The sequence below is a fragment of the Gadus morhua genome, chromosome 15 (assembly GCF_902167405.1).
Source record: "Gadus morhua chromosome 15, gadMor3.0, whole genome shotgun sequence".
Classification (NCBI taxonomy): domain Eukaryota; kingdom Metazoa; phylum Chordata; class Actinopteri; order Gadiformes; family Gadidae; genus Gadus; species Gadus morhua.
Genome location: NC_044062.1, coordinates 8,003,689 through 8,028,303, shown reverse-complemented (window position 1 = coordinate 8,028,303; position 24,615 = coordinate 8,003,689). Strand labels below are relative to the sequence as shown.

Below are 24,615 nucleotides of genomic sequence, written 5' to 3'. Positions count from 1 at the left end.
GTGTGTGTGTGTGTGTGTGTGTGTGTGCATTCGTGTGTGGGTGAGTGTGTTGGTGCGACTCACATCAACACAACGAGCAGCTTATTACACCCATTTGCATATGTATGCGTCTGCCGCCCTTGCTTTCTATGTCTGAGGCAAGTGTGTGTCTTTGATGGTTTCACCGAGGCCAGCAGGGTCCACAATGTGGGCGCTGTTTTAATTGGGCTGCTGGTGTACTGGTGGTCTTTCTCGGGCCCTGTCTCTAAACTCTGTCTGGGCATCATATCATCGGTGGAACCCTCAACGCAGCAGAGCCAGTTGACAAAGTTGCAAACACACACACACACACACACACACACACACACACACACACACAGACACACACACACAGAGACACAGATATGAGATAGGACACATCTGTCACGCTGACCACACAGAGAGGGTTATGGACAGGAAACCTTGTGGATTTGAGTAGCCGCATGTGTGTGCGTTGTTCGGCTTTCTTTAGTGTGCGGAGGACTCCTCATCAGTGGGGAAAGGCTGGCATCAGCCTTCAAGAAATGTCTCTTCATTCGTGGACTGGGAAATAAATGTTGAATTGGGAGCCAATGCTTCAATTACGCCAAGAAAGGTAAATGTGGTGGTTAGGTTGTAGTTCAAGGCATTCTACTTTGTTGCTCTAAATTCAGTTCGACACACACAAGAGTGCGGCTCAGGGCTTGATTAAAATCCTCCACTGTCACCAAGGCAACCAACAGCCTCCAGTTCGGTTGGTTGCCAGGCTGCCAACCTGCGGTGCATCCAGGCGGACACAAACACAGGAAAGCCGATCAATATGTTGAACAAGGTTTTTGAAAACTTGTTTAGCTACTTATGGCTGCTGTGTGCATTGTGTGATGTAATGACTCCTCCCAAGTGTACTGTGGACTCTGAGAACTTTTTTCCGCTACGGAAATTTAAAAATCATTAACAAAAGATAGAAATACATTTTTGCATATGACTGATGAAAGAAATGTAGCAGTTCACATTTTTAAGTTTTCTCCAAGGCTGAGCAATCAGCTAGTTGTACATTGCTAAAGGCCAAATTTCTCATTTCGTCAACTATCAAATAATTTAAGGTTCAGGTGAATAATAGGAGGTAATTATTATATTTCTGAAATGCCTTTATGTTAAAGCATCCTAGAAGGATACATGACAATTGCAGAGTCCTTAATCAACAACCACTACTACTGAGAAATTACAGACAGGGCAAACCAAGGCTTCTTGTTGGTTTATAATTTCCTTGACGAGGTCTCAGTTGGGGGATCTGGGGGCATGGCACACCTCAGACAGGAAGTAGTGGAATAGTCCTAGGGGATCTAACGTCATCTGGCCTCTGACCAGAGAGGGCAGGCAAGGACGGCACGCTGCCTCCTGGGCTGTGGAGGTGAACGCCGTTGATAATTGTCGCCATGAGTGTATTGTCAGTCTGTGTGTGACTGTGTGTCTGTGTGTCTGTGTGTGACTGTGTGACTGTGTGTCTGTGTGACTGTGTGTGACTGTGTGTGACTGTGTGTGTCTGTCTGTGTGTGTGTGGCTGTGTGTGTGTGTCTGTGTGTGTGTGTCTGTGTGTCTCTGTCTGTCTGTCTGTCTGTCTGTCTGTCTGTCTGTCTGTCTGTCTGTCTGTCTGTCTGTCTGTCTGTCTGTGTGTGTGTGTGTCTCTGTCTGTCTGTCTGTCTGTCTGTCTGTCTGTGTGTGTGTGTGTGTGTGTGTGTGTGCGTCCGTGCGTGCGTGGGTGGTGTGTGTGGTGTGTGTGGTGTGTGTGGTGTGTGTGTGTTGTATGTGTGTGTGACTGTGTGTGGTGTGTGGTGTGTGCGAGTGTGTGTGTTTAACGTGTTGTCAGCTGTGTGCAGGGCTGACATTGACACCAAAGGCCAACGGGGACGGTCTGGCTGTCTGTGGTCCTACGTGGCCAGACTCCGAGTCACAAGAGGGAGACTTTGAAGGACTCAGAGTGGGGGATGGGGGGGGGGGGGGTTACAGCTCTACCGCCTGCCCGGCTCATCAGTGCTATTGTTAGCACTTGATGAAGCATCCATAGTGGAACCTAACACTGATACGCAAAGAGCCACTCACCCAAATTGCACACCCCCCCCCCCCCCCCCCCCCCCCCCCACACACACACACACACACATACACATACACACGCATACAATGAGCTAATTTGCAGCACACAATCAACACTAACACACACGTTCTCCATTTACCGGGCTCGTCCGCCCGCCGTTACCTGGAAGTAGCCGCTCTCACACAGGGTGTCGTGGCAGATGTCCAGGTAGCCGTGGCAGCCCGGCTGGCCCACGTCATGCTGCAGAGCCTCGGCCGTGGGCACGCTCAGCAGGCGGGCCTGGGCGAACGACTGCAGGTAGTGGGACGCCACGCTCCAGAACTGGAGGTCCGACTCGTCCCCGAAGAGCCTGAGGACGGAGGTCGACCGCCGCGGGTCAAAAACACAGAACCAGCCCCCCCGCGCTTCAGACCAGCACGCTGCTCTCTTTGCGGCGGTGAGATCAAACTAGCGTTTTAAGAACGATCCCGTAGCAGGAGTTTGTCGCGCTAATGACTGCGGATCCCTCTCGTCTGGCGGTGCCAACACCCCTCGCATCCACCCCCGCCTCCCCACTGATCTCCGCCACCCCCGGCTTCGGCCAGAGCCATTAAATCGCCCCCGTTTCAGGATGTGAGCTAACGCTGTTGCTAGGCTACTTTACTGTAAAGGATAGTGGTCGAGGCGGGCTTGAGCTGGCTGATGGCCTAGGGGGGGTTTCAGGCTCGATATCACATCTTTGAAGCGGTTTATGTTTTGCGCTTCGGCTGCTCGGTCCAGAGACGGCATTCGATTAAAGCTAGGGTAGATGATTTATTTTAGAATTTGTTTTTTGTTGAGATTCTCTTCACATCCCGACTTCAATAAATATCAATAAATAAAATGCTCTCATAAAAATACAAATAAAAGCGGTATCTATGGCGGCCTGTAATAAGACTGTCCACTCATGTCATTCGGCCCGAATGACATGATTGGATGGCCTACCTGTCTGTCTTCCTACATACCCATACACGCAACTCTGCCTTGGCATTCATTGGAAATGCCTGGAGTCTTTCACAAGGCTAGGCAGATCTACTGCTAAAGCTAGCAAGCTAGGCAGACCCAATGCTGAAGCTAGCGAGCTAGGCAGATCTGGTGTTATAGCTAGCGAGCTAAACAGGTGTTTTGGGGAGTGGCTTTGGAGGGAGGCCTGAAGAAAAAGATGGGATTTTGCAGTTGGATACTTTCAAAATCAAGCCTACTCCGGGTGGTTTCTCCAAACTGTCGGCCCTAGCTTTAAAAGGCTCATCAAAAGCTTCAGAGTGAGATAAGAACTTGGACTGTAGTCACACACGCATTCCCCTCAGATTTTTCCGGAAGGAGGCTAGCTTGCTAAGGGCTAATAGGAGGGCCCATCTGTGGTGGAGGAGAAGGTGCAGCCGGCTCACTGCTGCTTACAGGATAGATGGTGTTTGAAGAACGTCGTTATTCTACTCATACTGTTGTCACCTTGAATCGTCTCAGATCTCATCATTCATCATTCAACGCCGGCGGTATTCAGAGGTAATTATGTATCTTGTACACATCGTTTTATATTTCAGCCACATAGTCCTATTACTCCTTGATATTCCCTATAAAACCCCTCAGGATTACATATTAGATGGATCCCCCACGTCAAAACAATTCTGCATCAAATCAAGAAATAATGTAGCCATTACTTTCTAAACTAAAATTGAGTGTATACTATATTGTACTCTTGACTGATGAGGTATTTTTAGGTAACCAAGTCTTAACCAAGTTGTTAGAGGACTAAGGAGGTATTATTAGGTAACCAGGTCTTAACCATAAGTTAAACCCTAACGAGGGAGCGATGGTTGGCCGGCGGTTCACTCAGAACACGGCGGTTGGTTGGCCGGCGGTTCACTGTAGTTCACCTGGACACCAGCAGGCAGCGCTGCAGCAGGCTGAGCTCAGGGTCCTGCAGAACGCTCTTCATGTCGCTGTGGAAACAAACAGGGAGACACCATCAGACACCATCACACACACAGCCACCCACACACACACACACACACACAGTAACAGTAACCAATCAGAAGTCTCCCTCACAGCAGGGTCCGGTCTGACTGATACTAGTAATCTGGCCTGACAAGACTGGCCATGATTGGCCCTGTGGGGGGTCTACTGTCTTGGACAGCGACCCCCCGGGATTAACTCCGGGTAAGGAACCCAGAATGATAAAAACGTCAAATATAAATCAGATTTTATGTTGTGTGTTCATCAATTCTAAATAGGGAGATGTGTGTTTGTGTGTGTGCGTGTGCGTGTGTGTGTATCTGTGTGCGCACGTGCGTGAATGTGCACACGCACGCATACCGCGTGCCAGAGTCTGAGACATAAAGATGTCGGAATAAAAAACGGCTTTAGCGCCCGGTGTAACACTACTATTGTAGGGTGTCAGTATCGGGCAGAGGACAACACAACTCACTTAGACAGGGAGTTGAGCTGCTCCTGGATCAGCCCTTTGATCTCGTCCTTCTCATTGTAGTCCCTGGGAGGAAGGAATTAAACCGGGTTCATTATACGGCAGCTCTGACGGCAGACGCTCAATCTCCACCACTTCAAGACATAACCTTGGGCTGATATATAAAAGGTGGAACTCGCATTAGCATGAAACAAGAGCAAAACAAAAAGGTGTCAGAAGTCAGGTGATTAAAGACTAGTCTTTCTTTTGTTTACATCATGCGGGCGTCGACGGCGAAAGACGGGAAGAGAGGTTACTGCTGAAAGCGAGGCTTATATCCAGAAGTGTGGCTGTTCTGACAGCCTTTGCCAGGACACACTCTGCCTGCACCTGTGGTGATGTGCTATTTCCAACGCGCCCCTGATCCACGCGTCTTCCTAGGCAGACACAGGTGAGAGCCCTGAGCAGGCTGCCTCTGTAGCGAGAGCATCTGCATCTAAAACACAAGCCGCTCTCAGGGGATAGCCACGCTCCGAAGGCTGACAGGCACGCAAACAACATGCAATCCCTGTCTGGATTTGGAAAGAATAGGCAAGGGCACACACACAAACACAGGCACATACTCACACAAACACACGCAAACACCGAAAGTAAAACGTGAAACAAATATTAAATTGGATAGAAAATTCGGACAGATATATCCTTCCAATTTCCATTTTGGGCATTCAGCAGACGCTTTTAACCAAAGCGACTTACAACCATTCATACATACGTTGACACACTAACTGCGTAATCAAACATGGATGGCGACAGCCAGCTCGTCGGGAGCAGTCAGGGTGAGGCGTCTTGCTCATGGGCACCTTGACTCTCAGCTAGGAGGAGCCGGGGATCGAACTCGCAACCTCTCGGTTAAAAGTCAACCTCCTCTACCTCCTGAGCTAAACCGATACTTGATCGCACAATTTAATGTTTAATAAAAACATATGAATACATATATAGTTGGAGATGTTTCTTAAGAGACAGGGCTGTTGGCCTGCGTGGAGGAGCGGTAGGGCACGTACACCTGGCTGATGTCCATGGTGAAGGTCCCAGACCAGGGCTGGAGCAGCAGGAAGGCCTTGAGGGTGAAGGAGGCCCGGGGAAGCAGCAGGTAGGGGCACCACACAGGGTCTGGGGACCAGGGGGATAACACACAGCCAAGGTAAGACGGAGTGGCATCGTGTGTGTGTGTGTGTGTGTGTGTGTGTGTGTGTGTGTGTGTGTGTGTGTGTGTGTGTGTGTGTGTGTGTGTGTGTGTGTGTGTGAGTGAGTGAGTGAGTGAGTGAGTGAGTGAGTGAGTGAGTGAGTGAGTGAGTGTGTGTGTGTGTGAGAGAGTGAGTGAGTGTGTCACTTTGTTATTTCAAGACACCAAAGAAACATTGCAGATTAGAAGATTGTACTTATACTCAAAGCATTTCTAAACCAAAAAACATGAAGCTCTATCATTCTCCTGATTATGACTATTATCATGTAATAATCGCAGCCAATCACCGGTGAGGTCCTGCTCGTCCATGCGGTAGCTGGCCGACTTCATGGCCATCTCCAGCACGCGGATGCAGCCGTCGTCGGAGGCCAGCACCACCTTGTCCGAGGTGCACCAGTCGATGTCCAGCACGCGGTAGTTGACGTTGCGTCCGATGCGCATGCTGCTCACCATCTGGACCTGTGGAGAGAGAGAGCGGGCATAGCAGCACTCAACGTCCACACACTACCTCTGGAGGGGAGGGGGGGGAGGGGAGGGGGGGGGGAGTCGAGCGCTTCTAAGTGGAGGATTGCTTCCGACGGATGACTCTCTTCGTCCCCCTGGGCTGTACGGGGATGGAGGATGAAGAGGCCCTCCGTGCCCGGCTTCCCCCCCCCCCCCCCCCCCCCCAAACCCAGCCTCTCTGGGGCTGGAGGTGTCGGTGGACGTCTGGTTTGTTTATGCAGGGCTTGTGTCAGCAGCTGTACCCCAGCTGTCACCGAGACACTGGAGCGTCTCGGAGATCTCCTCTAGTGCACTCGCTCCCTCCCTCTCTCACTGTCTCTCTCGCTCTCCCTCCCTCAACTTCTCTCTCCCCTGCCTCTCAATGTATCTCTCGACCCGCCTTCCCTCTGCTCCCTCTCTCTCTCTCACTCAACCTCTCTCCCCCACCTCTCTCTCTGTATTCCCTTCTCTCTCTCTCCCTTAACCTCTTTCTCTCCCACCGCTCAATGTATCTCTCTCTCTTTCTCTCTGTCTGTCTTCCTGTCTTCCCCTTCAAACTCTCAATCTCTGTCTCCCTTCCTCCCTTTCCCCCCCTCTCCATCTTTCTTTCTTCCAGTCTCCCCCCTCTCTCCCCCTCCCCCCTCCCCTCCCAGGCAGCACAGCGGAGCATCCGTCTGTACAGTTGCATCAGCAGCTCCATACTTTCCCCCTCGTTCTTCAAAGACGCCAGTGAAGCTCAGCCCAAACCAGGGTTTGGGTTTGGAAAAAACTATAATGATAAAAAACTCCCTCTCTCCTGATAGCTTCGGGTGCGGACACGAGCGACTGCAATCACAGGAAGAAAGCGGGAGAAAGGACTTTGTTGAATGAAGATGGGGCGATCAGGGGGAGAGATGATAACCACTGGGGAGAACGGTTACAGAGCAGGCCGATGTGGTGCCGGGGGAGACGGTTGCACCATCTATCCTGTAATGGTGGATTTGGGTGGTGTAAACGGGGAAAGCAGTCCGGGGTCTGTGTCGAGTGTTATTGTGTCAGACAGTGAATATAACCCCCGGAGCCTCCAGGAACAAAAAGGTGGACAATGGCTGTCGCTTTAACGCAGCGGTAAACACTCTCTCCCTGAGGGAGGACATTAGTCTAAATATCGCAGTGCGCCGTCGCAATATGGAAACGTCGGAGAACCACATCCTCTGAGACACGCGCACTCGGTAGGTGTAAAGGGAATTAAATATCCCAGCTCCCATGGGCCTCACCTCATTGATAATTCATGCTTAACGAAGGGAACGATCTGTTATGCATACAGCATCGAGCCATTATTTAACCAACGCAACGTCGACCATCCATCCATCCTCCCATCTTCTGCTGTCCTATACCTCCACCCATCCATACTCCCCCATCCTCTGCTGTCCTATACCTCCACCCATCCATACGCCCATCGTCTGGTGTCCCAGACCTCCACCCGTCCATCCATCGTCTGGTGTCCCAGACCTCCACCCCTCGATCCTCCCATCCTATGTGGTCCCAAACCTCCACCCATCATTCTATGTACCGTCCTTCACCTCTCTAGTGGTCAAAACCTCCACCTGTCCATCCTCTCATCTCCTGGTGTCTCAGACCTCCACCCACCCATCGTGTTGTTCCCCAGGTGTGGTCGCTTACCTCCTTGGTGTCCCAGACCTCCACCCCGTCGGTGTACATGACCAGCAGCTTCTGGTTCCCCTTCCCGGGGGCGAAGCGGATCTTCTTGACCCAGCCGCGGTGCGTGGGGATCCCCCTACGAGAAGTCAACACAACTACCATGAGTCACCACCAGTAACCCACTGGGTCAGCGCCAGTATCCCACTGGGACACCGCTAGTATCCCACTGGGTCACCGCCAGTATCCCACTGGGTCACCGCCAGTAACCCACTGGGTCACCGCCAGTATCCCACTGGGTCACCGCCAGTAATCCACTGGGTCACTAACAGTAAGCCACTGGCTCACCCCCAGTAACCCTAAGGGTCACCACCAGTAACCCACTGGCTCACCCCCAGTAACCCTAAGGGTCACCACCAGTATCCCACTGGGTCACCACCAGTATCCACTGGGTCATCACCAGTAACCCTAAGGGTCACCACCAGTAACCCACTGGGTCACTAACAGTAACCCACTGGGTCACCCCCAGTAACCCACTGGGTCCCATTCCCGCCCACCTCCGCCAAGCTATTTCCTTTAAAATAAAAAAGGGAAACGGTGTGCCGTTACCGTGACAGCCGGGCCTTGAGGTCCCAGAAGTTGAGGTTGCCGTCCACGTCCCCCAGCACCAGGGTGTCCCCCTTCCAGGCGATGCAGGCGATGCTCCCCATGCTGCCCTGCAGAACACACACACACACACCCAGCCTGGACTCAGTGGACAGGAACAACAGCACCGTCATCATGGGATCTCATTGGACGATCCCGCTGTCCGTTAGAGTTTAAAGGCACAGTATGTGATTTAGTGGCATCTAGCGTTGATGTTGTAGATTTCTAAAAACTTAAACCTCCCCCTCAGCCCTCTTTTTTCAATGACCAAGGAGACGCTACGGTGGCCTGTAGCGGCCAGTAAGGTGCCATTAGGTACGTCCGTAATGATGTGATCGTCCACGACAGCATTGAGTAGCCAAGTGTCATATTATGAGGTTCCTTGATAGATCTATAAATTGTATTTATTTATTTAGTCTGTAAAACTATACTTCATTGCTTGTAAGTAAGATCATGATTATGATTGTTATAAATGCGTATTTTCTGTATTTGGTCTTAGTTTGTTATTTGACATTCTGGGCTACTTTAGGAACATGGCGGTAGAACATGACTTAGAAAGAGCACCCATTCCCTATGTAGTTATGAAGGGCTCATTCTAAGGTAAACAAATATTATGCACCCATTCCCTATGTAGTTATGAAGGTCTCAATCTAAGGTAAACAAATATTATGAATATAATATTATGTTTTATTTCTGCCAAGTCCCCTCCACTAGATGTCACTAGGTTATACACATTGCTCCTTTAAGGAGGAAAACCAAAAGAGAAACAAGGTCACTGATTCTAGTTTGATACATTCAACATTCTACAGGCAGCCCAGTCAAAGCACCACACAATGGGAGAGTTAACAAGACAAGACAAGATAAGCGGAACAGATCACCATCATCGCGGCGGATTCTCTGAATGTGAAAAATTGTTTTTGTTCCGTCCTGCTGACGCAAACGTCGGGCTTCTACTTTAATCCGGACAGGCTTCGGAGGAACCGACGGGGGCCATGCACAGATTGGAGGGTCGTCACACCAGTCAGCTGGCGCCGCTGAGAACAGCTTCCTAAATCCCGTGGTAAACATCCCCTGACTGCCTTTATTACCGCCGGCCACAACTCACTGGAACCCCTCTGCCGCCCGTCAACGCCGTCGCCAGCGAGCCGGGTACTTGAGAACGTGTTTCCCCCGTCAGGGATTAGTGTCAGGGTTCTCAGGCTCCATGACACCGAACAACGGTAAACACTCCGAAACTCCCATGCTTGTGTTAATCGATGCATGTAATCGCGCTGTGCGTCAAAGCACTTTTCTGACAGTGAACAACAGCAGCGGTGACGGCAACAGAAGGCCCAGTGTGAAACCTCAGCACTTTGGGAGTTTACACAACGTTTTGTGTGCTAATGTTGATCGTTCAGAGGTTTAAGAGTCAATCGGCTGACAGTTCAACATTTTCGGTGGCCATTAAAAAGCATCATCCTCGGGTTATCATCATTATCTCATGCATGTTTGAGCAGCATCATTACCTCCAAGCTGTTGTCCAACCATCCCATGGGTATGAAGGGGGTACTATGCCAATAAATATCAAAAAACATATTTTGCTATAAACAAATCTCCAATTAAAGTGTGTCTCCATTACATCCAGATAATGAGTCACTTTAAGAGGTAAATACTGTAATAGGGACTCATTAAAAGTGATGCTCCCCTGCAGCTAGACTGCTAACAGAACCACAGGGGACCTACGAGCCAGGCATTATCTGACAAACACTGGGGATGAAACGTGAAAGTCGAACTCTCACACACGCATAAACACACACACACACACTTGCACACACACGGATGCAATCAATCTCACACACACAAACACACACACACACAAATACACACAGATGCAATCAATCCCCCACACAAACGCTCACAAATACACACACACAAACACCATGATGCAATCACACACACACAAGCACATAAACTGATGGTGACCTTGGAGTAAGGAAAGAAAACTAGTAAAAGTGTAGGCGGGTGTATATAAAGAAAACAACCAGAAAAGTGATGTTTGCTCCCGGCTCTACACTAAGCCTATTCTGCTCGTATATGCGACAAAACTGGCGCCTTGCCAGCATGAAAAAAAAAAAAGGAAAATAATTTGCAGCAACGCTAGATATAATTGGAGAGGACTTGTTTGCATCATTTATATAATTTATTGACTATTGTTTTATAACTCACTCTCTATTTATTTACTAGGGCTGGATTGATGTGAGGTTTCAGTAATGAGCAGAAAGCAGACTCCATTCATCAACACGCCAACGCTTCAGCCTCAGGAGCGTGGCGCTCCTTAGAGCTGATTGGACGGGCGTTTAAAGAAGCCCTTCCCGTCGGCTCGCTCTCTCTCACGGCCGCTCCGGCCTGGCGCTGAAAGGCCTGCAGCAGCCTCGCTCCTCATTACCCCATTTTGCGTTATACTACACCTGCTGATATGCACTGCACATTTGGTTTGGCTTCCGATTACTGATTAAGTTTGTGTAGTTTATTTGATCAATTATTGTTTGAACTTTATGATCAGCGTGGTCTCCCCGTTTATGTCGGCTCTACTTGAGCCAAGTGGTCCTGACAGAGGCTGAGAGCGTGCCTGCTGCCAGGGGGGAGGACTCACGTCGGGGGGGATGCGCGCGCCGTCCTTGACCGCGTTGCCCTCCACGGTGATGTGGTACACCTGGCCGTCGGTGTCCGTGAACACAAAGTGCTCCCTGGCCGAGATGGCCTGGCTGGTCTCGGACTTGCTCTCGGCGTCCTGCATCATGCTGGGAGGTGAGAGACACACTGGTTGGCATACTGCGGTGTTCTGCGGCTTGGTGTTTTGCTATTGTGTGGGATTGTGTGCGGTTGTTTGGCTGAAGTGTGTGTGCGGTTGTTTGGTGATATTTCACCAACGCACTTACAGTGTGTTGTGCGTCCTTTTCATATCCTTACGATTTTATTGCTTGGCACTTGGTTCTATGAACATCCTTACTTTACCGACAGCGATATATCTTGTTTCACCTTCTTCTGACAAATGTAATTATTGTATGTCCCTTTGGATAAAAGCGATGATATTTGATTGCATTTCAGAAGGGAAAGAATATACCGGTATAACTTTTTATCAACTTAATCTGATGAAATAAAACTACTCTTCCTCGTTGCTTTGAGCATATTGTCTTTGCCTTGTCTGGGTGGTAGCTTTTATTTAAGTTGTTGTTTGTGTGTGCTACTAAATGTGTTTTGTTGGAACATCGATTCTGAACCGTTAAAACTAACACACGCCCCTGGAACGGTATCGACCAATCACGATCCAGGGTTCAACAACAGCGCTGTGATGTAACAAGTGTCATGTTAACTATTCTTATCGGTCTCTGTGTACGTGCCGTCCTCTGAGGTTGTTTGTTGTTATTGAGCAAGGCGTTTTGGGCGTGGAACCAGCAGACCTAATGACCGAGGACTCCACGGTGCTCGGCTCCGCGTCCGACACCGTCTGCCGGGCCATGGCCTCCCGGGCCGCCATCTGCTTCTTCTTCAGACTCTTCAGGTTGTGGGAGGGAGACCACTCCTGTTGGGGGGGGTGGGGGGGGGGTGGACAGACACATAAACACATTAATGCACATACAAGTTAATACACATACACACACAGATACATGCACACGCACACAAGTTAATGCACATACACAGATACATGCGCGCGTAAACACACACACACACGCACGTTAATGCTAACACACACACACACTCAGACACACACAAACAGATAAACACACACATACAGACACATTTTAATGCAGATACAAACACCGAAGATACATGCATATGCACACACATACATGCACACACACAGACACACGTTAATGCACATACACACACCCAAACAGATACACACAGACACACATTAATGCACATACATACACACACACACACACACACACACACACACATACATGCAGACACACTTCAATGCACACAGACACACACGCACGCAGTGTACACGAGTCCCAGCCAGTGCACAGCACACAAAAATACATAGAACACAGACCAATACACACACGCCACGAGAGCAGAAGCCTCAATGGAGCCATCAACAGAGCGAAACCAATAATGACCCAGTGACAGGGCGAAATAAACAAACTTATTAGCAGCTAGATGCTACCGTGAATAAGCAGACACGCTAGTCACTGGCTTGCATATCACATCATCATGCTGCTGGGAGATTTTGGGCTTCAGGCCATGTAGCGCACAATCAAAATGGAAATGAGGCAGAAAGACGGGGCTGTGGATGATGGCATGTGTCTGTGTGTCTGTGTGTCTGTGTGTGTGTGTGTGTGTGTGTGTGATTTTCTGTATCTTTGACTATAACTGTGTGTGTATATTATCGAGGCTGCTGGGGGCAATTACCAGGGCTGCTGTGAGAAGGACTAAGAAGTCTAGTAGAAATCTGTCAAATGTGTGCTTCTGCATCCCAATTAAACCAGGGGGGGGGGGGTGGAGGGGGGAGGTTTCGGCCAAATCTTCAAATATAAACATAACTCCAATCAAAACAAATGCAAAATGTTCAATATCAACTTGTTGAGACACAAACAGGCGGATATCTTAGGAACCCATGGTACAATCTGATGTTTGACCCCTCAGAGGAAAGGTCAGGGCGAATAAAGTTAAATGACACCAAGCAAAACAATCTGAATTGCACCATAAGGCCACGGAATGTGTTCTGATTTAAGCTTATTGACCCATTTCCTCTTTCCTCTTAGCTACTAAATATGTATTTGTAAACAGTCTTAAGTTGCAAAATGGTGCCCAGAAGATAGATTACCTGTTTATGGTTGTTTTATGTCATCAAACACAACGTTTATGACAAAAACAACAAATCTACATACAGATAGTTTATAATTGATAGTTGAATATGCAATGATTGCATTTCACAGTGATAGGGTTTGAACTGTTGGAATCAAAAGAGTCTAACCTTTCATATGATATATAGCTTTGGTAAGTTTGTGTGTTTTTTGAGTGGTGTGTCAAATGACTTCATTCTCAAGTTTTTAAATGCATTACGATCTCTTTTAAATTAGGAAATTAATTATTTCTGCTAATGCCACAGACTGTTGAATCACTTCACCACACTATGTGTTTTTTTTGGTGATGTGGGTCACTGCTGTCGGGTAGATGAGGTGTGTCTGTGTGTGTGTCGGTGTGTGTGTCCATGTGTGTGCCTGTCCGTGTGTCGGTGTATATACCAGTGCGGTGACAGTCGGGAAGTTCTTGGCCATCTCTCGGAGTAGAGTCCCTGTTCTGATGTCCCACAGCTCCAGGGGCTTATCCCTGAAAACCACCACCAGGTACTGCCTGGAGACACACACACACACACAAACACACAAACACACACACACACACACACACACACACACACACACACACACACACACACACACACACGTCAAGTATGTGTACAAAAAGCTCCCAAACAGTCAAGTATGCTAACATTTTAATAAAACGAAAATAGAAAAGGTTACATTTCTGCGAACAACCATCGATATAAAAACAAAGACCCAATCGGTTGTTCTGCATGAAGTTGCTCATACTGGAGGACAATAACCTTCAGTGTCAAAGCAATCATTTCCAGCCCCGCTCCAAATCACACCCCACCACATTTGGACAGCGAATTCCTCTGCATCACATTTTCCCCCCAGAGCGAACGCCCAAAAGGACAGCCACGCCTGGCCACTCGGGACGGCGTCGATACAGAGAGTGTGAAGCCACGTAGCACGAAGCCGGAGCCGTTTAATCCAGCTTCAAGCCCCCGCCCCCCCCCCCGACTCAATCTAATTAGCTTGTTACTCCAAAGGCAAAGGTCTGCACTCACGGTGCTGACGCTTATGCCTGAGACTGAAGGACGTTGGGGATTTAGTGGGTGTACAGAGGGCTCCTTAACCGGGTAAACCCCGTCCTCGTTTTCCAGAGGGGGGGCGGTGAGGGCCTCTTAAGACCGGTTGTCGCCGTTACACTCGTTCGTATCGAAGAAAAATGTACCCCACTTTTTCCCAGGCGACGTAAACAGAAGAGAATAATGTAGCCTCAAGCCATACAACAAACCCAGCCATGACAGTCACGCACACACACCGACACACACAAACGCACAGGCACACACACAGAATATGACTTTTAGACATCACCGTGGCAACATGAATAAAAAAACCTGGCAGGCATGAAATGTGGAGGAAAGTAGGAGTCTGTAAATGACCTTGGGACAACAAACTTTAGGGAGGGTGTTTGTGTGTGAGTGTGTGTGTGTGTGTGTGTGTGCCTTTTTGTGTGTGTTTATGTGCGTGTCTGCGCCTTTATCTGTGTGTGTGTGTGTGTGTTTATGTGTGCGTGTGTGTGCATGTATTTATGTGTGCATGTCTAAGAAGCAGGTGAAGACAAGATGCGTGGCTGGATTGGGGAAAAGCTACTCACTTGAGATGAGACACTTTAATCATCTCAATGGCTGGCTCATCTGTTCCTCGCTCACCTCGGAATGCAAAGCACCTGCCTGGGAAACACAGAGAGAGAAATTTGGGTTGAACCTAGGTAAAAATCAACACAAACACACTGACAGGGACAGACGGACAGGGGAGCCAAGAGAAAGAAAAAGCACAGAGACAAAGACAGAGACAGAGACAACACGAGAGACAAACAGACAGAGAGAGAGAGACAACCAGACTTGTTTTTCACTGTGAAGTGCACTGTAGAGGGTGATTCCACCAGATCTAATTCACTGACGAGTGCGTGCACCCCCTCTAGGTGTATCAGGCAGAGATGAAGAGCACTGAGCCAGTGGGGAGTGCTGCACAGGACTCCCGGCCAAGGTGAACTTACAGCACCCAAACCAAAAGTTGTTGTTCTGCTTGTTGCCGATGTGGTGCCAGCTGATGTACGGGAGAGAAACTAGTTACCCATGATGGCTGGAGAGGACCAGAATATCTGTGTCTGCTACACTAGGAAATTCCGGGGGCTCTCTGTGTGTGTGTGTGTGTGTGTGTGTGTGTGTGTGTGTGTGTGTGTGTGTGTGTGTGTGTGTGTGTGTGTATGTGTGTGTGTGTGTGTGTGTGTGTGTGTGTGTTTTTGTGTGTGTGTGTGTGTGTGTGTGTGTGTGTGTGTGGGTGCCGAGTTTTTAAAGTTGCATTTTCTATAAGCCGAAGAATCGTTTGGAATGGGTTGTATGTTTTAAAACACCACAAACAAGCCTGTGGTATAAGCCACGTCTTATTACTGCCCACAACCCAAATACTACCACATAGCGCTCAATGCGGGCGTGAGACCGTAACCAACTTGTTTAAATGGTACAGTATTCCTCGGGGCAGCGACGGCACCACGTTGTCGGTCTACTGGTGGGTGAGTAAGCTTCCGTGAGTAATTTGAGATAACGCAGATTCAAGATTCAGTAAACCCTGAACTTTGTGCAAATTTGTAAAACAAGGCATCTTTTATTTCGCCAAGCAATTCATTTAAATGCAGAGGCTTTTAATTATCGGTCATGGAATGTGTGTTTGCGTGCGTCCCTCACTAGGTGTGTGTGTGTGTGTGCGTGTGCGTGTGTGTGTGTGTGTGTGTGTGTGTGTCTGTGTGTGTGTGTGTGTGTGTGTGTGTGTGTGTGTGTGTGTGTGTATGCGCATGTGTTTGCGTATAAGTGTGGGTGTGTTTCAGCGTTTGTGTGTGTATGGCACAGAGGGGACATGTCCTGATTACAGAGACTCAATTACACCCCATATAGCCTCCCCCACCCCCACCCACCACCCCACTGTCCCCCCACAGACAGAATAGCAGCCCAAACCATACCACAGCTGACTCTTGGGCACCCAGGTAGGTCCCAAGGGCTTTGATGCCATGTGTGGTGGTGATGGTGGGAATAGTAGGCCCTACAATGCACCACGTGCAAGCAGGTGTGCATTGTGGCTAGATCGGACACACAAAAACACACACATACAACATGTCCATGGCCTAAGACTTGAGATCGAACATAAAACATATCCATGGAATAAGACTTGAGATCTAACAGAAGTGAACTGACAGAACTTGGTGGAAGACGTGCCTGCAGGGGGAAATGAGGGACGTTAAGATAAGTTGAAGTTGCAGGCTGTTAACTCTGATAGTGCTGGATCATCTAAAAGATATCAGGATAAGCCCAGTGTCCCTTAAGGAAAGCTATGAAAATTTTTATTAAAGTAATTAACCTGTGCAGTCACACAACTACTTCTACAGAGTACCACTTCTGATTCGGCAAACGCCTTTTCGGCAAACGCCTTTTCTCTGAATTAAAACATGATTGCCTTTTTGTTGAGATTGCAGTTGAAATGGAGGGAGAAACTGCCTCTGGTGTTTGCAGAAAACCATCCAGAGATCACAACCTTGTGGCTCCTGGCTGGTCGGTAAGGCTTGACCCTGACTGACCGATAAACATCAGCACGTGCAGAAATAGCCTACATGACGCCGGTGCTCGGATAGCCAGTGTAGCCTGTGACCTTGCTTTGTGTCACTTCAAAAAGGCTACTGCTGTTAAAGTGGCTAGTGTTTTTTGTTCAGAATCAAAAAATAACAAAGGTTAAGTAATTACTTCTTGTTGTGAGAAGCCATCGCCATGGTCCCCTTCCGAAGTCAGAGGCGTTTCTCAGCATACTGGATTTTTCCTTTGTATCGCTCGGTGAAAGTTGAGCATAGTCGTGCAGGGGAGCAGGGGGTCTGTTTCCAATGTAAAAATCCCTCAGTACAGGGCAGCCCTGAACTGTGTCTATTCAACCGCAGAATGGATTCTACATGAACGGATTCTACCTGCATGGCTGTGCTTCTTCTCCGAGAGGGAACATGATGTCCATTCTACGTGGCTAATGACTCCAAAAAAAACATTATGAATATTGGCTCGAAGCAAACGTGGGGGTTTGACAGGTAGGGTGGCTGTGAAAAGCCCTCAGGCTCTTTACTGGGCACAAAGCCCACCAGAGAGGGAGATTACCACCTCTAGGGTCCCTGGGCTTATTTCACAGCAATAAGAAGCTTCAAGCTGAACATCTGTGCAGAGGGAAACATTTTGTACTGAAAAATGTCCCGAGTCTGAGCCATTTTCAGTTCCCTCCCTGCATGTGAAGCAGTTGTTGAAGTTTGGCATGTTTTGAGGTTGTGGTGGAACTTTTTCAACCCTACCTCTGGGATTCTTTCATTTCCTATTCCATTAAGAAAGTAATGTCCCCGCCATTTCATCTAGCCCACTCAGTAACGGAATAATGTGTCTGTGTATGTTTCAGTATCTCAGACAAACTGCGTATCATGGCGTTTCCCTTCCATAAAACGGTCTTTTGTGTTTTCTCTTCGACTCTGTGCCTCTCCCTTCTGCTGCTTTCACGCAAATCACTTTCACAAAAGCTAGTGGCCTTGAGACCTCCGTTTGAAGAGACTACTCGGGCGACAGAGTGCATGAGGCGTGAAGAGAGATGGGACGAGAAGTACGAGAGAGAGAGAGGGAGCGTGAGAGAAAGCGAGAGAGGGAGCGAAAGCTAGAGAGAGATAGAGAGAGAGAGAGAGAGAGAGAGAGAGAGAGAACGAGAACGAGAGAGAGAACAAGAGAGAATGAGACACTGAGAGAGAACGAGGGAGAGGGAGAGAGAGAACAAGAGCGAGAGAGAGAGAACGAGAGAGAGAGAGGAGAACAAGAGAACAAGAGAGCAAGCGAGAGCGAGAGAGAGAGAGAAAACGACTGCATCAGAAGAGGAGAAGGACAACGAAAGAGTGACAGAGAAAGTGCAATATATACAGTAAAAGGAGTATATTTTTGTGCGTGTGTGTGAACTCACCAGTGGGGAGGTCTACGTGTTGGAGCTCATTGCGCACCATGCCCATGTTGTTGGGGGTGGAGGTGGCGAAGGACAGGAAGCTGGTGAGACTGACCCACTCTATCCCCCTATGGAATCGCACACACCCACACACAATCAAACACACACACGCGCAAACACACAGCCACACACGCGCTTAGACCATAAAAGTCAAAATAAAAAACATAAAAAGCACTTCCGCTGCATCCATTAACGGCATCAAAGAGCTGTAAACAATTAAAGTACCAAAAAATGTAAAGTGTGCGCATACATAATCTCACGTCCTGCCATGACCCGCAAACTTATTTCGGAAGTGGCCACGGTTCAGGGAGCTAGGAACCGTGCCGTAATGAGATGCAAAATAGCCCAATGATTAATTAGTCAATTTCCTCACCAGATGTAAATGAGATGCTAAATATCCCTGCCTCCCTGGGCATGGCTGGGTGGGCCAGAGGCCACCAGGTTAATTACCATACAGCCCAAAACACACACACACGCTGTATGCGTGCATGCCATGCGCACACACAGCTTTTTAACATTGTTCTGTGTGTTGTACTTGTTGCAGTGCATATAGCACAGACTGACAGTAAAGCCCAGCAGCTGTTTGGAAACCTAGTCAATAATGAACAAACATTTGTTTGTGTATGTGTCTGCAAATCCTGAAGTTGCTATGTAATATTTAGATATTGCATTTTTGAGGGGAATGCGAGAGAAAGGGCGAGAGAGAGCGAGAGAGTGCGAAAGAAAGGGGCGAGAGAGAGAGTGTGAGCAAGAGAAACAGCGAGAGAGAAAGCGAGGGAGAGAGCGAGAGAAACAGGGAGAGAGAGCAAGAGAAAGGGCGAGAGAATGAGAGCGAGAGAAACAGCGCATGAGAGATTGAGTGAGAGAGAGTGAGAAAGAGGGAAATTGACAGCGAGAGAGCGAGACACTTAGAGCGAGAGAGAGACAGAGACAGAGAGAGAGCAACAGAGAGGGCGAGAGAGCGAGAGAGAGAAAGAGCGAGACAATTGAGTTGCCAACACCCCTACCAGCACCACAGCCCCCATGCAGTCGAGTCTGTGTCGAATTGGTCATAGTGTTGGGAGCCAAGAGGCAGATGGAGGGCAAGCTGCATTGTCTCATGGGGTATACATACACACAAAATCTAAACACATACACACAGACGCACGCATGCACACAAACACACGCGCAAGGCAAATACACAAACTTTCCGTCCTTCTCATGAAAGTTTCCCTGCGACTGTGTTTATCGGCTATCGTCGCGATGCAAAGTGTTTGCTCCTAATCAATCTTTTTTTATGGCCTAATTGATTCAATCTCGCGCTTAATTAATCTTAGTGAAACGGCACCGGCGCTTCTGAGAGCTGTAATTAATGGGGCCCGGGGTGCATGGCCCCATTGGCCCCTCTTCACTCACGGGGGCCCCGCTGAGAACGGCCGGTCAAACACAGACTGCAATTAAGCCCAACATCAGAAACACGCAGTGTCCGAGCAGCACAATAGGATCGCAATTAACGCTCCTTGTGTAGAGTCCGCTACCGATGAAAAGGAATTAGAGTAAACAATGCGGGATGCATTTACACAAACCCGGTGTTAACTTGTTAACAATAACATTGTTATTTTAATTGCTTGTGAGGGGCCCAACATGATCTCACGAGAAGATGGCCGATTTAAGACCGGCTATTGTTTCTGTGTATTAAACCACAGCCCCTGCTTGGCTACAGTGATGGAGTGAATCCCTGAACACACAGCAGCCAGATCTGCCAGAGGCTGCTTCCCTGGTCAAGCTTGCGCATCCACACTCTCCATTAACATATAAATTAAATCCAATCAACGATTTTAATGCGACAAACAAAAAGCTGCTTGCCAATGTACTCACAAACCCCGACGGTGAATGGGTTATTTAAAAAAGGCAGGGCTCCGTTACCCTGGCATTCGGACTCATCGCGCCTGGATATTCGCAATAAAAGATGGGATCGCTGGAAATAAAATGAAGCGAAAATATGGAAAAATCGTTTGACCCAAAAGTAAAATACAAGGTTGTGGTTTCGATCAGCAGCGCTTTAATGAGTTTACCCATGAGGGGGATGTGTACGCTTCCCTGTGTGCATGTGTGTGTGGGTTAGTTTCCCTGTGTGTGTGTGTGTGTGTGTGTGTGTGTGTGTGTGTGTGTGTGTGTGTGTGTGTGTGTGTGTGTGTGTGTGTGTGTGTGTGTGTGTGTGTGTGCTCTTGTGTGTGTGTTTGTGTGTGTGTGTGTGTGTTTGTGTGTGTGTGTGTGTGTTCTTGTGTGTGTGTTTGTTCTTGTGTGTGTGTGTGTGTGTGTGTGTGTGTGTGTGTGTGTGTGTGTGTGTGTGTGTGTGTGTGTGTGTGTGTGTGTGTGTGTGTGTGTGTGTGTGTGTGTGTGTCAGTACAGCCCAGAGAACATGATGTCCTACCTGACTTCACAGGAGTGGACGCTCAGCTCCTTGTGCAGGAGCCCACTGGTCAAATTGTACACCAGCACGGAGCCATTACTGGTCCCTGTAGAGAGAGAGACAGTCACAGGGGAGAGAGAGAGAGAGAGACAGTCACAGGAGAGAGAGACAGTCACAGGAGAGAGAGAGAGAGAGAGAGAGAGAGAGAGAGAGAGAGAGAGAGAGAGTCACAGGGGAGAGAGAGAGAGAGAGAGACAGTCACAGGAGAGAGAGAGAGTCACAGGATAGAGAGAGAGAGTCACAGGAGAGAGAGAGAGAGAGAGAGAGAGAGAGAGAGAGAGAGAGAGAGAGAGAGAGAGAGAGTGTGTGAGAGAGAGAGAGAGAGTGTGTCACGGGGGAGAGAGAGAGCGAAATAGTCACAGGGGAGAGAGAGAGACAGTCACAGGAGAGAGAGAGAGAGAGAGAGAGAGTCACAGGGGAGAGAGAGAGAGAGAGAGAGAGAGAGAGACAGTCACAGGGGATTTAGAGAGGGAGGATAGAGAGAGGGAGAGATTGAGGAGGGAGTGAGAGGGCACAGGTAGAGCAGTGAGATTGTGTATCACAGGAAATAAGGGGAATATGAACTAAATCAGGGTGATCTTTGTAGAGAGGCATGAGAGGCGGTTGCTAGGGAGAGGGGATGGCTGAACGGCTCTGCCTGCACCGCTGCCAGCGCAAGCCTAATTTGAAAAGCACTATTACATGATGGATAGACGGCTTGGTGGAATGACACACGGTACGGGACTCAAATAATCGGAAACATTAGCCACCAGCGGGAACGAGATGGCACGATGTGTAAAAATAATACACTGAGCACTCACTGGGAGAGGAGAAGTAGTTTAAAAAGCAGGTAGTAGGGGGAGCCTGCAGCAGTCACAGTCGCCTGCTTCATCCACCAGGGAAGGAAGATTAGGATGAGCTTTGGTGAAGCCCAGGCTGATGATGACATATTTCATTTTACGAAGACAGCCCTATTTATATGTCACTGAAGTTTTCAGCGTGAAAACCGATTTTTTGGCACATAGATGGGTGCGTTTGACGGCTGAAAGTGGGGGACGAGTTATTCAATAACGTATAAAATACACGGGGCGTCGACCACGCAGAGCGACAGCAAGCTCGTCGGGAGCAGTCAGGGTGAGGCGTCTCGCTCAGGGACACCTCAACATTCCTCTAAGAGGAGCTGGGGATCGAACACGCAACCCTTCCGGTTTACCAGTCAACCCGCTCTACCTCCTGAGCCAATGTCCGCTCCTGATGACGCTTTTGAAGTGGATGTGCCTGCTGTGGGTCATGGCCAGCGGTTTCATGGTGGCTGACCCGGAGGGTGAGCTGGATAAATGAGCCTGTGTGACTGAGCGCGGCCAAGAAGACTTATTCAGCCTCCGGAGGGCCGCAGTGAGTCCACCAGAACCGAGACGGACATCTGGACTCGGAGTGGCATACTGCTGGCAGGCTAGAGAGTGTGTGTGACTGTGTGTGTGTGCGCTTGTGAGAGTGTGTGAGTTTGCGTGTGGGCCGTCTGGTTGCCTTGCCTCTTGGCAGGGGGAGGACAGTGGGAGGACGAGGTGTGTGTGTGTGTGTGTGTGTGTGTGTGTGTGTGTGTGTGTGTGTGTGTGTGTGTGTGTGTGTGTGTGTGTGTGTGTGTGTGTGTGTGTGTGTGTGTGTGTGTGTGTGTGTGTGTGTGTGTGTGTACTCCGACACATTCAAGGGTAACCGGGAGGAAGTAGATTGAAGGATAAACAAAAGAGGCCCCCCCACCCTGCTACAGTCTTCATTTTGCTTGTTTCCTTCCTTTCCTCTGAGAGCAGCTCTCTCTGTTTGCACACCCACGACCTTGCTTAAAAAAAAATTCAAAATACCTTTTGTGATTCTTTTATTCTCCACTTATGCAAAGATTCAAATTCATAAAAGCATTTTCTGTTGGTTCTGTTAGTATGCGTAGACAGGTGTGAAACTAATCAGCTGTGCTTTTTTATCCACAGATTCTGTATTTTTCTGGTGGGATTCAACGAGCCGGTAATTGGTATTTGCTTTGCAGGACCCTCGGATTATGCATACACTCAAGCAGTGGTTCGGGAAGGCAGCTGTGCTCGTGTCTTCCAGCCGATGCCGGTAGCACAGCGAGCTGCCGTTCGGCCCCATTGTGACGGGCGTGTCTGTAGGAGAGCAGGGCTGCGCTCCACCACTCCGGCCCCGTTGTCTCCACAAAAAAGACGAGGCGCCGGCAGACAACCACGGGTAACGAAACCGGACGGGCACGATCGTGTGCAACGGGAGGAACTGTCCTCCCTGTAGAGCTCAGTTACGGCTTTGGTTTGCAGTCGACTTGTTTGCTGATAAAAGCGTGCGTGAGTGCGTGCGTGTGTGTCTCGTGCCATCTCTGTAGAGAAAGTTCTCCAGTGAAGCACACATAGTTGCAACAGCAATCTATTCTAACGTCGATGCTCTGACAGCCACAACACTGGATAAGGGAAGACTGTCCCCAAAAACAGCTGCAGCAGTCACCGCAGATATACGACAGCGGATAGGAACGATATGGGAAAGAGAGAGTCTACGAGGAAGAAGAGTCAAGCTTCGGATTCCCTGCCTTCGGCTAACTGTTATTGGACTGAGGGCGGACATTAAAGTCCCCGTACCTTCCCACTCTAGCAGAAAGCTCATCCCCTCCGTTATTTACTCTCGTTGTTTTCACTCTGAGAAAGGTGCAAAAAAACTCCTTGCTCAACAGGTGTTGCATCAATATGAGCTTTCCGGTAGCAAACGGCAGGAGAAACAGGATTGTAAGGCAACAGAGCTCTAACCTCAGGGGTAATGGCTGCAACATGAATTACTGTGATTTTGCCGCACACCCTGGGTGTTGAGAAGTGTCTGATATATATAACTCTCTCTCGGGACTGGTGCCGCAGTGCATCCAGTGAACAAAGCACGTAGCTGTGTTAAAAGGTCGAGTTGTGACAAAAGAAGCAGTGAAAATGAGTGGACTTTGAGTAAAAAGCTAGGGCAGGGGATTTCAAGCAAGCAGCTGGTGTAAGCTCGATTGTTGAAAGTATCCAACCGAAAAAACACAAACCCTCCCTTCATGCCTCCATCCAAAACCACTCTCCCAAAACACTTGTCCAGCTCGCTAGCCCCAGTGCTAGGGCTGCCAGGCTTGGGGAGACTCCTTTCATGTGCAATGAGAGCAGAGTATGTGCAGGTAGCTGTTTGGAGGGTGGGAAGGCAGACAGGCAGGTTGGCTGACCAATCATATCATTCGGGCCGGCTGAAATCATTGGACAGGCTTTGTACCGTCCTGCGACGGTATTTTTTGGTCATTGCTTTTGACTTGCTTGTCCGTTTATAAGATTGCTTGCATAAATATGACAGAAAATGCTTCTCAAATACATGGCGTTTCCTAGCTTTAACGGTAAATGTTGTGCAGGCGTTATCTTTTGGGGATAACTTTTCACTCCAGTGTTTGTCATATCCAATATCAACATGACATTCTCACATGGCAAAGTATTAATTTGTAATCGCGAGATGACTCAACTTCCAATCACATTAATTACCAGTAGCCTGCAGCCCTGAATAAATTGGGAGCTGATTTGTGCTGGTGTATATTCCCATCGCTGATCCGTTAGAACGGAGCGTCTCAGAGAGAGTGCAGGTGTCCGCTCCTGGCCTGTCACTTGCAATCATCGTCGCAATAATCGTCTGTCAAATCAGTAATGTGCTGCAGCCCTGAAGAGCTACATCAAAGGAACACACCGGGGTTTCTCATTGGCGCCGATGAGTCACAGTGGCGCGACGAGTGACCAATCACAGGAG

At 48.8% G+C, this 24,615-nt stretch overlaps 1 protein-coding gene across 1 annotated transcript in view; it reads right to left on the bottom strand.

The window, feature by feature from the left end:
- Positions 1 to 24,615, bottom strand: part of wdr11 (WD repeat domain 11) — a 53,951-nt gene that overhangs the window by 8,212 nt on the left and 21,124 nt on the right. Inside the window, exons 11-23 of the mRNA XM_030378949.1 lie at positions 20,791 to 20,875; positions 18,339 to 18,445; positions 14,971 to 15,046; positions 13,752 to 13,860; positions 11,958 to 12,079; positions 11,150 to 11,297; positions 8,482 to 8,588; positions 7,897 to 8,011; positions 6,039 to 6,210; positions 5,570 to 5,678; positions 4,533 to 4,595; positions 3,982 to 4,047; positions 2,252 to 2,438 (exon numbers count right to left, since the gene is read on the bottom strand). Coding sequence (XP_030234809.1) covers positions 2,252 to 2,438; positions 3,982 to 4,047; positions 4,533 to 4,595; positions 5,570 to 5,678; positions 6,039 to 6,210; positions 7,897 to 8,011; positions 8,482 to 8,588; positions 11,150 to 11,297; positions 11,958 to 12,079; positions 13,752 to 13,860; positions 14,971 to 15,046; positions 18,339 to 18,445; positions 20,791 to 20,875 — 1,466 coding nt within the window. The remainder of the gene's footprint in view (positions 1 to 2,251; positions 2,439 to 3,981; positions 4,048 to 4,532; positions 4,596 to 5,569; positions 5,679 to 6,038; positions 6,211 to 7,896; positions 8,012 to 8,481; positions 8,589 to 11,149; positions 11,298 to 11,957; positions 12,080 to 13,751; positions 13,861 to 14,970; positions 15,047 to 18,338; positions 18,446 to 20,790; positions 20,876 to 24,615) is intronic.